This window comes from Parasteatoda tepidariorum, chromosome 1 (genome assembly GCF_982258835.1).
Source record: "Parasteatoda tepidariorum strain Cologne lab strain chromosome 1, Ptep-v5.0, whole genome shotgun sequence".
Taxonomy (NCBI): domain Eukaryota; kingdom Metazoa; phylum Arthropoda; class Arachnida; order Araneae; family Theridiidae; genus Parasteatoda; species Parasteatoda tepidariorum.
In genome coordinates this window covers 30768904-30781951 of record NC_141755.1, presented here as the reverse complement: position 1 = coordinate 30781951, position 13048 = coordinate 30768904, and the positions used below count along the sequence as shown (strand labels likewise).

At 30.0% G+C, this 13048-nt stretch overlaps 1 protein-coding gene across 1 annotated transcript in view; it reads right to left on the bottom strand.

Annotated features, from left to right (window-relative positions):
* Positions 1-11801: 11801 nt before the first annotated feature.
* Positions 11802-13048, bottom strand: part of LOC107445097 (glutamate receptor ionotropic, delta-1-like) — a 30411-nt gene continuing 29164 nt past the window's right edge. The window contains exon 12 of the mRNA XM_016059427.4: positions 11802-12162. Within this exon, the coding sequence (XP_015914913.4) occupies positions 12105-12162 (58 nt within the window). The 3' untranslated portion in view covers positions 11802-12104. The remainder of the gene's footprint in view (positions 12163-13048) is intronic.

The window sequence follows — 13048 nt, the reverse complement described above, 5'->3', positions numbered from 1 at the left end:
TAGTTTAGAATTCTATAATCTGTTTCAAGTTTCATAAATTTTAATTAATTATATAATAATCAAATAAATCAACTAGTAAAAATTAAATCCTTTGAAAACTTTAATTTAAAAATTTAATAGAAAAATTTAATTTAATAGAAAACATCTGCAAATAAACAAGTGCAAAAACTAAATAATTTTTAAAATAATGTTCTATTTTAAACTATGTTCTATTCTAACTAATATTCTATTAACTGTTCTGTTGCCATTATTCCTAACATAATTTAGAACAAAAATTAAGTGCTGCCATAAATTCAAATGTTTAAATTTAAAAAATATATATTTTTTAATAAATGTAGAATTTAGACATGTTTTAAACAAAGTAATTTGTCAGTGTAATTGGTCATTAAGAAAATAAATGGCAACAGAGCAAATTTTATAAGTTTTATAGTTTGTGATATGAATTTCAAGCTTAAATGCTAAATAAAAGTAAGCAAAATTTTATTTTGCAACTTGTCATGTCTGCAACGTTGCGGACATGACCAATTTGAAAATTCTTTAAAAAATATTAAATAAAAAAAATTATACTTTTTTGAAAATCATAATAATGCAACACTGCAAATAGTCAAAAGAAATCCAATTTTTAAGAAAATAAATCTTTTAACTACTTTGTTTTAATAAAACTTTTTAAAAAAATCATTAAAAAGCAAAATTGTTCTATTATAAGCACCCTATATTTAAATACTGAAATTAAAAATAACGTTTTTACAGTCATTAATTATACAAATCCAATATATCTCTTAAAATATCATGTTTAATTACAAATATTAAATGTTGGAACTGAAATTTTTTTTTTCCATCTCTGTCATGTCCGCAACTTTTTTACCCAATTTTTTCACATTTTATGCAATTTAAAGAATTTGCATCATTATTTTAAAAAAACTAATTAAATATTCATAAAATACATTTAATGACCTTTAATTTGATATACGGTTTATTAAATTTATTGGAAAAAAAAAAATTTAAGCATGCCAGGCTACAAATAGTGTGGAATCACCCTGCATGAATCTGAATTGAACAACCTGATAATGCTCACTCTGGTTATTTTAGCCATATGATGCTCACTACGTGCTCTTGCGCGCCGAATCCAATCAATTAAAAATGAAAACTGTTGCCAGCGCAAGAAAAGAAATATCATCGGTTTTATTGATACATACATATGTACGTATTAGCGTTTTATATAATATAGATAGTTAAAAAATAATCTTCTCTTAATTTCAAAGAGTAATGTAGTAATGACAAATTAAATCTGACACAGAATAAAATATGCCACTTAATGTATTATAATGGTTTAAAATAATCTTATACAATAACAAATGATAAATTGGGAAAGGAGCATTATTATCAATAAAAATAAGCATAGTGATAGTATGCAAATCATAATTCAGGTTAAAAAGTTTTTTCTTTTGAACATAAACAGTGGGATTGTACTTTAATAATTGATATGAATAATGTTACAAGTAACTTAATAAGAATGTATGTAATGCAATGAAATCCATATACTAACAATATTTTAATGAAATGATTTAATTTGTTAATACTTATTTTTTCCTTGAATATAAAGATTTCAAAAACTGTATCAAAGATACCTTTCTGACTTGATTAAGTGAAAGAAAATATTATTAAGCACCAGAAACATACATTCAAATATTTTCCTGGCTGTCATATAGAAAATCATTAAAAAAAATTCAAACTTATTCTATACTCTCAAAGCAATAATTGAGAAATTCTAGAAAAAAACTAACTTAATTTTTTTTTGTTGCTGATTTGGTAACACTTTTTGACATCAAATTTAATTTAGATAAGATACTCCAAAGAAGGTTTTAAGAAAAAAGGTAAAATAGTAAAATTTTTTTTTCTTCTAACAATTTCTTAAAAAGGAATACAAAAACAATAAGTCATAATTATTTTATAGTTTTAAAGCTGAAATAAAATACTGTTATTTTGATTTTTTCTTCTTTATTTCAAGGGGAGAAAAACAGCTTCTAGAACGAGCCTATATTCATTTACAAAAAGAATGATTAATAAAAATAAGGGATGCTTTAAAATCAAAATTTTTAATCATAATAGATGTTTACATATGGTTTCTAATCATTAATGAATGCTTAATGATAAACAAATGACTGCTGTAAATTTATGATTTAAGTTTAAAAAACCATTGTTTACATAGTCATTGGCAGTAAAATGCATAATTTAATTACAAAAATCATCAACATGTCATTATAATTTTTCCCATCAACAAGTAATTATAAATTTTAAATGATAAATTTACTCATAAGTGGATAAAATTATAGGTAATTACCAGGCTGGGAATAGATATACAAATCTTAATAATATATATAATTTTTTAAAAAATACATAATTTCCAAATAATTTAGCCCAATATACAATCATAAAATATGAAGCACAGACATTAATTCTGACAAAGGAAAGATTTTTCACTACTTTAGCTAATCATAGATGAATTCTTATTAGGTACAAAAATAAAAAGTATTTCACACTCACTGTCTTAGTTGAATTCAAATTCAGTGTTCACTTTTTATAGTTAATTAAAAATATAAACCATGGAGTTTCAACCATTTTTAGAAGTACTACAACACTTTAAGGGACAACATTAACACACAGTTCAAAATGGAATTTATATTCAAATATTAATGATTTACTAATGTTTTAACTCATGAGCATATAAGAAAAATTTGAATAAGCTAAAAAAATTTAAGTAAACAAATATTTTTATTTACTTGCTGTGCATGTAAGATCAGTAGATTAGAGCTACAAAATTACAATGCAAATTATAAAAAATTTTCATTAAACAAAAAAATCTTATATCTATCTCCAGGGGTCTGTCTAGGTTTTTCTGAGAGGTACCTATTTTGTGAAAATTTAGACATAATATGTGAAAAATTAAAAATGATATTAAAAAATCAACACAAAAACATAGTAAAAATATAGATTTATCGTTTCTTAAGGATACAAAAATAAAATTTTAAGAAAAAGTACTTTGTGAAACTACCGTTTTTCCTAAAGTTGAATTTGTGAAACTACCGTTTTTCCTAAAATTGAATTTGTGAAGGTACCGCTAAACGGTAGTAAATTCAACGTGGACAAACCCCTGATCTCTATTTAAAAAAATTAGCATTTGTTACGAAAGCAATATTAAATAAATGTAATAATTGTGATTGGAATTGGTTGCAATCTGATATATTATTGAAGAAGCTAGTTTAGTAACTTCAGGGAAGACACTAGGCTTTCAAAATCCCGGGTCCCTGGGACCCATGACTTTTAAAAAACTGGGTCCTTTTGAAAAAAAATGGGTCCTTTACATAAATTTTTAAACAAATACAGTAGAGAACCATTTATCCGGTATCCAGATAACCGGGAAAAATTTTGCTCGATTTTCCCACCATTTTAAACTAGAACGAAAAAAGCGGAATTTGGACTCATCCTTGAAGTTGAGTAGAGGAAAATGTAAGGAAGGGGAAAATTTTTTCCCCGTTTACCCAGAGAAACGTCATTTCCTCTGTGACCTTGAAGGCAGGGAAGGGAGGAATGTTTTATTTTTTCCTTTAGGCCGTCAATCAAACTCAAGGGTGTGGCATGCTGATTTCGTTTTCTGCTTGATTTACGAGGGGGGTGGGGAAAATGCATTGCATGCATATCAGTGAACAGAAAAAGAAAAATATATTTATTTGACATCAACTAATAAAAATAAAATCTTTTTCTTTTGAATAAATTCTCATTCTTTGGAAGTGCGGTATCAATTGGTTGCGGTTTTTCTTGGTGTGGAATCACATCTGCAGTAATTAAAAATGTTGTTTTTATCAACAAAAAAAAAAAAAAAAAAATAAGAGGAGAATTGTTTATTAATTTAAACATAGGATTATTTTATGAAGCAGATTACAGTTTTGTTTTTCTGATTCCACTATGTTTGATTTTTTTTCTTTTCGCGATAAATTTCGCACTCAATAAATTAATTCTTTCTATTCATAAATTTTATCATTAGGTTTTTTTTTTTTTTTTTTGAATTCCGTTGATTTTGCCTTGTTCCGGGTTTTAATATTTATGCTAGTGCCTTTTTTAACTATCGTTTAAATCATTATTTTTATTTCATTGTCTGGCAAAGTCATACTTAAATAATGTTATTAGCTTTTTAAGATTAAGAAATTAAAAGTAAATAACTAAATGTAGCACACATCCTATAATGTATTTTTATTTGAAAGCTTATCTTTTACAATCACGAATAAAATTGGGAAAGCATTCAAAATAAAATAAAAGAGAGAAAAAATCTTTAGTACTCTTGAAAATATTCCTGTACGATGCGACCGCCAGCTATGAATTTTTCGCCAAAATGGAAACCCCCATCTTGGAACAAGTTTTCAGAGCCCAAACAATAGACTAGCTCTCTCTACCCTAATATCTCCTCTAAGTGCTATAATGGTCAACATTTTGAGTCATAGAACTGGTTTCCCACCTGTGTGTCTAACATGTGTTGGTCTAACTCTGGAGACAGGGGTTTTTTTTTTTATACCGAGGATGCATACAGATTTATTTTTTGCGTCCCAATTTTTCGATTTTATTAAAATGTTTCGATATCAAAGATTAAAAAGTCGGGAAATTTATAAACTTTCTTCAAAAATTTACGCGTCCCGCGGGACGCATAGCGATCATTTTTTTGCGTCCGATTTCAATTTTTTGCGTATTTTACGCGCTATAGCGCGTAAATGTCTTCCCTGAACTTAATGTTTAAAAGTGCATTTCTTCCATTTATATTATTACTAATATTTAGGGGCTAATTAATTAATTAAAACTACTTTTTGTTCATCGGGACATAGGTGGTAAATTCTTGAAATAAACTTAAAAAGCAAAAGTTCTTTGGCTCTAATGGCTAACCAGAGCTCTTAGGGCGATATTTTCAAATTAGTTATGTAGAAGTCGAAAAAATATCCAGCTAACACAAGCATTACTAGAAAAGCAATACAAGATCAAGAAAAAATTAAAAGCAGATGATTTATGAACACCAAAAATTTAGTTATTTTTTCTGCTGAGACTTTTATTTTACAGTGTATACAAACCCATTACAGGAATTGGAAATGATATAAGCCTTGTTGATGTTTTAAACCTTTTTTTTTTCTTCTTCGATACAAAGACTGTTTGTGCCAACTACTGCTAAATGTCAAAGGGTTTTTCAAGTTTAAAAAATATTAAGGAAAAAACATATATAGTTCACTAGAAATAGCTATGTTCTTATGATCCCCTTCAGTGATTTTTTTTCCCTCTCTAATGTGCTTTTTTTACATGATTCTTTATATTATATCATATTTCTTTATTTTTTTCAGTTATAATGATTTCTTAAAAAACAAGGTATCAATCTGCATATAGAAGGAGTACTCATTCAATCCTTGTCAAGTTAAAATAATCAAGTACAGAATGTCTGCTAAAATAGTATAACTATAATCAAATTCCAGATTAACGACAAAAAAAAAAGAAAAGGAAATTAGAAACAATAAGATCGCATATCAAGATTTTGAAATCAAGTTTAAGGAATAAATGAAATTTTAAGACACTTTCGAAACACTTGTCAGATATTATCATGGTGCACTTGATGCGCGAAATTCAGAGCGTGAAAAACATTCCAAAAAGAAACGTTCAAAATTTAATAAGTGAATAAATTATTTCCAACACTTTTCTCCCTTTTTCTTCATACTGATATTTTGTAATTAAAGTATTTCTAAAGCCATAAGAAATACTATAATGCCATATTAATGAAAGTGGTACAGTTGTTCGTATTGAAAAAACATAGTATTTTTTTTCTAAGAGAATCACACATTCAAGATGTTTGTTGAACGAAGATCTCCCTAAATAAATATCAGAGATGAAAAATATTTAACCAAATTAAAAATAAATCATCGCTTGCGAAAGATATTGTAAAGCAGATCAGGAAAATATATCGAAGAAAACAACAATTAACAGATTTTAATAAGTTGAGATGTTTTTCCTTTCAAACGCTTTCTGTTGCTTTTCTCAGTGCAAACATAGTGTCAATATTTATCATAATTTAAAAACAAAATAGTGAAGGAACTTTCTCACTGTAATTAATTAAATATGAGCTTGGAAGTAAATGTGTGTGTGCTGGAGTTATCAATGCAACTCTTTGATCATACTCACCATTCACGATTTGCATATGCGTTCACACGTCAATGCAATTCACTCAGGCAAGTATTTAGTTTTACAAGCAGTTTCCAAACATTCGCGTCCCGCAGTGGACTGATCGCTAAGACACGGCTCCCAGCAGATCACCGAAGTCAAGCATCACTGGCTGTGGTCAGTGTGTGGGTGGGTGACCACTTGGATCAATCTGCATAGGGAACGAGGGAGTGCGGCATTGGTCTTCGTTAAACTGTTTTACCGAAAAGTGCTCGACTTTACGTGCAGGTCGTCAGGCTACTGAATCGGGGGTGCCATCCCCTCTGTGGAGGATCAGAATTGTGATGGCATGTCTTCGGATCATCCTTAGGGATGGTTCCCAGACCGTCGCCAATGGCCCATTGTGCAGCTCTAGTGTGACGTAAATTAACAACAACAACAATAAACATTCGCACGCACTGTCTCAAAAGTTCTTTAAGAACCACCCCTACTGAATGTGGTTCACGCACCGTCGGTTGAGAATGAGGATCGAAAGTGCGTCAACCTTATGCAGTAGGAATGGCCTTAAAGCCATCAAACGAGCGTCTAGGACAATCGCATGCTTTGTAGCCAATTTGCGATTGCAACGCTCGAGTAAAAGCTCGGAAAGGGCGGCTCCATCATGGCTGGGCCCTCCCCTCTTCTCTGGGTCCCGCAGTGGACTGATCGTTAAGACACGGTTCCCAGTAGATCACCGAAGTCAAGCATCACTGGCTACGGTCAGTGTGCGGGTGGGTGACCACTTGGATCAGTCTGCGTAGGGACCGAGGGTGTGCGGTATTGGTCCTCGTTAAACTGTGCTACCATAAAGTGCTTGACTTCGGGAGCAGGTTGTCGGGCTACCGAAGCTGGGGTGCCATCCCCTCCGCAGAGGATCAAAATTGTGATGGCGTGTCTTCAGATCATCCTTCGGGATGTTTCCCAGACCGTCGCCAATAGCCCACTGTGCAGCTCTAGGGCAACGTAAATTAACAACAACAACCCTCTTCTCTGGAATGTACAATGCGAAAAAAAATGTGATTATCCTGAATAATTTTTGGATTTAATGGTCGGATCTTCACGTTCTAGGACACAATCTAAATGGCTTGAGGGGGTGACCTCAAATATCATAATTAATAAGTGCAGACGAAATTTTAAGTCATAAAATCAGACCACAAAAACGAAAACTTCTCTGAATAAACGTACCTTTTTCTCCTTCAACGGATTATTTTTTTTCTCCAAGGGATTCGGATTTTTGACCCGTATATCTGGTTACAAATAAGTCAGATATTTGAAATTAGAATTCTCAGGACCTATTCTACCAATTTTGCTCAAATTTGTATTTTGCCATATGGTTATTTTTTAGTTCGGTTATTAAAGATTAATTTTTGCATGGAATTATCTTTGGACAAACGAATTTTATTATTGCGTGCAAAATTTTTTCAATTCAATTAAAAAGCTTTCGAGATATAAAGAAATACACAAAAAGTAAAATTAACATTATAATGCTAATTTTACTTTTCGTGTATTTCGTGTATTTAACCCCTTATAAAGGGTTAAAATTTTGGACCTCTAGAGAAAACTATTGGGACCTTATTCCCCAGATTGCTGCTACCCTATATATTTTGGAGGTCAGAAATCCAAATCCATTGAATAAAAAATGGTATGTTTATTCAGAGAAAGTACTTTTTTGTGTCTGATTTCGTAACTTAAAATACTTTTGCACTTATTTATTAGTATATTTGAGGTCACCGCTCAAGTCATTAAAGATTTATTTCTAGAACGCGAAGATTTGATCATTATATCAAAAGTTATTCAGGTGGTATGTTTTTTTTTTAACGAGTGTACTACGATATTTCCCCTTTCTTACATTTTTCGCATTTATTTGTCGAAAATATTTTTTAAAATTTCCACGACGTTTTCTTTTCGAACTATATTCAATATAGTTTTTAGTTCCGTATAGTTTCTCAACTAAAATTTTTTTAAAATTATTTGTAAATCAAGACAGAAACTAACGCACTTTCTTCTATGATTTTCCACACGCTAATATTGAAAGCATGCGAAATACTGCTATGGGTCGAGAGTTCTTCTCTACGCCACCAGTAGCCCATTTTGATCACCAAACCACTGTGATAGGGGAACTTATCTACAATCCAGAGGACTTTATCGACTCTCACTTAAAAAATAAATAAATGAAAATAAAAATAATAAAAAATATTTCTTTATAAAAAATGTCAAACAGGAAAGTAGGTGATTAAATGCTCCTAGATTGGAAAATTACGCCCAGGAACAAATCGGGTGACTCACATGAAGATAATTTTTTTCTCACGCAAATAAAAAATCGTATGCGCATCAAGAGCTGATTGTACCAAAATTCTCTTAAATTTGAATTAAATTATAATTTTATTTTACCATGCAGTTTTCATATATGACAATTACGTCATTTTCTGTGTCTCGGTAAATATATATTTTAAGTAAGATATGATAATATTTCAAAAATTTCTAAAAATAAAAGAAAAAAAAAATGCTTGCGTAAAAACAGCAACATATTTTATTATCTGTGTATCGCGACACTAATGATAAACTTTGTTCTTGACACTGAGGATAATGTTTGTTTAAACTTTGAAACAGTATTTCTCCTATCACATGGTCTTATACCGCATTATTTTATCGGAAAAAACTCTTCCACTGGACTCTAAAACCTAGATAATTAAAATCCTAATTTTTGAAGCAAAAAATGAAGCTCGTTTCTCATAACTGAGAAATTTTCAAATAGAGCAATTGCCAATGTCTTTTAAAAGTAACAGATTAGTTGAAAATTAAAATTACGAATTCAGCTTTCATTCTTCAATAGCGGTTCTGCATTTCTGGTAGTGTCTGAAAAAGCTAAACCTTTAATTATTTTTTTCAATTATTACTTTTTAAATCTCTTTATTTCAGAATAATTTTGCTAATTAACATCACAAATGGAAAAAGCAACGATTTTTTTGTTGTTTTTAAGAATTCCGACTATGCGTCAACGAAACAGCGATTAATGAATCTGAAACTAACCATTTAAGTTTTTGAATAGCTTTGAAAAGGATCAATTGAATTCACTATTTGCAACGAAATGCAATACTTGCTTTCAGCACTATGTGCTACGATCCTTTCCCTTGTTTACCTTTTGCTTGTAATACAAGCAAAAGGTAAACAATACTTACTTTGAATTTTAATGCTTGTGAAACGAAAAAATTAGTGTTTATACTTATGTACTATGTAAAACGTGTGGTTCTCGTGATTATTTTCTCTGCTAATGATGCTATGTGATGCTTTCTTAAAGTATTATGCTAAGTGATGCTCTTGCCCCTCATACTTCAAAGTATTGCTTTCTCAATTTATGATAGGTGATGATCTCGACACTCATGGTATTAAGTGATGATCCCACAACTCATGATACAAAATCATGCTTTTGCCTCTCATAATGCTACTTGCTGCTTGCTGAACTAGTGTTTGTCCCACTATTCAAAATGGTTCCGCGACTCATGATGCTAAGAGACGTTACCGTTACTCATGATGCTAAAAGATGCTCCCCCCATTTATGATGCTAGATCTCACCACTTAAGATTCTTATTGATGCTCTTCTATTGATGGTGCTATTGTTGCTGTCTCACATGAAGCTATGTGATGCTTTCAATACTCACGATGGTAAGTGATGTTTTCGCCAGTCATGATAGTGATGCTTTCTCTACTCAAAATACTACTGACTACGTTATTTTATTATGGACACAAATAAAATCTTACTTCTTTTTAGGGGTTTTGCTTAAAAATACGCATATTTTCGGAACTTATTTATAAGGACATTAGAGTAAATCAAAATTTCTAAACGAGATATTTATCAAACAACTAGTAATAAGTTAACATTAATTTTCTAAAATTGATGCAGAACGAAATGGTGACTGCACGATTTTCAACGACGAAACTTTTCTTTTTAAAAGATGTGCGACAAGTTCAGCAACGCTTGTGGTTTTTAAGTTACAAAGAAAAACTAATTTATTTTGTTTGGATACGAGATTTTGCTATAGAAGTAAAATGTATCATAAAAGTGAACACTGTGAATAACTTTGGATTTTATATTGGATTTTTTAGTATTAAGACCTAGTCTGTAAGGTTTTAGGGCCTACAAATGATAATTCATCACAGCAGACAATATTATTTTAAGTAGCTAAAACAAACACAAAAAAGTTTGTATTGTATAACGTAAAAGACATTAAAACTTAGAAACAAAAAACATACGACAAAAAATACTTTTTCCCCCGACGATATTGAATTCTAAACCCTGTAAATATGGGGATAAGATTTAATCTGGAAAATATGATTCCAAAAGCTTAGGCAGGAGAGCAGTCGAAAGTTAGAACATCTTAGAATTAATTGAGTATTTATAGCTATATCTTGAAAACTTTTAAAACGAATTGAACAATTTTCTACTTTATTGTATTCGTGCATCTAAACAAAATATTACGTTTGATTGAAAATTCAAAACAGTTTGGACGACTCATATACAAAGGGAAAAAAAACCTTGAATTTTAGCTAAATCAGTTGATATGCTAAAGTTATTTTAAGAAAATTCACTTTGACACACGAATTTATTTCAATTAAAATAATATCTCCATCCATGTTAAAGATTTTTTTTTATGTAAAAATGTCTTAATATAAGAATCTTTTGATATAAGAAGGTTTTGATGTAAGAATCTTTTGATGGAAATTTATATTTTTATAATGTAAAAGAATCTAAAAGTCAAAAAAGTTACTTCTGTATAAGATAATATAATTTCCTTTGCAAGAATCTTCTATTGTAATATCTTTAATGCATTTATGTAAGAGATTCTGTAGGCTGGGATAGCTTGATCGGTAGGGCGTTGAGTCCATGTCCGAGAGTTCGTGGGTTCGAACCCCGCCGGCCGAAAACTCCCCGTGTAGTAAAGTGACTGCTGTCGAGTCGCAAAAGTCCTCCATGCTCCCGTAACAAATCAGTACCTCTAGGGGTACTGGACTGGAGATCGATCGTTCTCCGATTGAGGTCAAAATTACGATCTGAGGATGAATGAATGGATGTGTGAATGGGACCGCCCTATAAAATGGGCTGTGACGTGCGTGTGGCTAAAGTAGAATTCTTAGCCATAGGATGGCGCCTCTGAAAAACAAGAAGCGCACACTCTGGCTTAAACTTGCTCGGTTTCACATAGCAGGCTTGCCTGTGTAGCAAGTCGCATTAGAAACAACAACAACAAGAGATTCTCTAATACTCGAGTAATTTTTTTCTGTAAGACAATCTTTTTGTCTAAGGATTCTTTTTAAATTAGAAGATATATATTTTTTGTTAGAGTATTTCTATTACATGAGATATATATTTTGTGCAAGATTGTCTTTTTTAAGCGGGAGAAAATCTTTTGTGCAAGAGCATCTATATTATATGAGAGAATTTTTATTGAATAAGAATCTATTTTGAGTAGAAGATCTTCTGTTCTGCAAGATAATTTCTTTTGTGTCAGAAAATCTTCTTTTTGCAACAAAATCTCTTATGTGTATGTATTTTCCGTAAGGAAGAGAATCTTTAATGCTAGAGAACAAATATGTACTTTACTTTTTTCTCTTTAAAGAAATACATTGAAACAAAGTTTGAAAAAAACCCAAATATAACATAAATATTTTTTTTCAATTTGTATCTAATTTTGTCTCTAAGATGAAACGCATTGGAAAGAAATTCTTCCATGATACTATGGTTTAACCGAACAATTAAACCAAGCTTCAACAATTTGTACAAAAAATTTTAACAGCATAAATAAAATGTGTTTAATAAATATTTATTCTGAAGAGGAGTTTCTCAAAATATAATCATTTTTAAAATACAATAAGTTAACATCAATCTACTTGTACATGATTACTTGTTTTCTCTTTCTGGATCTTTTTTTGCGTTGCTTATATCTGGAATAAAAAAAAATGGATTTATCCACTAACAATAAAAAAATGTTCAAAAACTATAAATAATTTTACCTTAACTATAGAGCAATAGTTAGAAAAACACGAACCGGGATTCAGACCATTAAATTGAATGAGAGAAAAACCAAAACATAGAGTAAACCATATTCAAATTCATATTCTACACAGCATTTATTTTTAAGTGCTTGATTAATGAGCACTGAATTTAAAGGCAGTTCTATAAACATTGTCTATATTTTTCAGCAGATCCATCGAGAGGATGATGATTGCAAAAAATTGGTATTAGGTTCGACTTAGGTGTTAGTAGTTATAAAATATATATATATATATATATATTTTTTTTTTCTTTCTTTTTTTTTAGAGAAAAGAATTATATTGGGATTTAAGAAAAAGATTTTTCAAATTAAAGTTTGAAAATCTTATTTTAAACCTCGACATTCTAAGAACATCACGATTTCTAAGGACATCATACGTAAAAAAGAAGGAAGATAAACTTCATATAAATCAAAATTATAATGTAAGAACATAAGGATTTATTTAAACATCTATTGAGGAATATTTAAGCGAGGCCCCTAAAATATTTTTTCTTCATGTCAAAGTGCCATTAAAATTATGGAGATAAAAATGAAACGATAATATGAAATTTGAGAAATAAAAAAATAAAAAAATTTATAAAAAAATGTTCGTTTCTAGAGATAGACTTCGATAAAAAAAATTTTTTTTCTCCAGAAAGTGATGATAAAAGGATCCCAAAAAGTCTAGTAACGGTTCTGCTATTTAAAAATACAAAAATCTGTTTTCTTTCTTTGTTTTATTTACATTCTTTATATTTACATCATTCTGTTTAAAACGTCAATTTAAATGGTTTAAC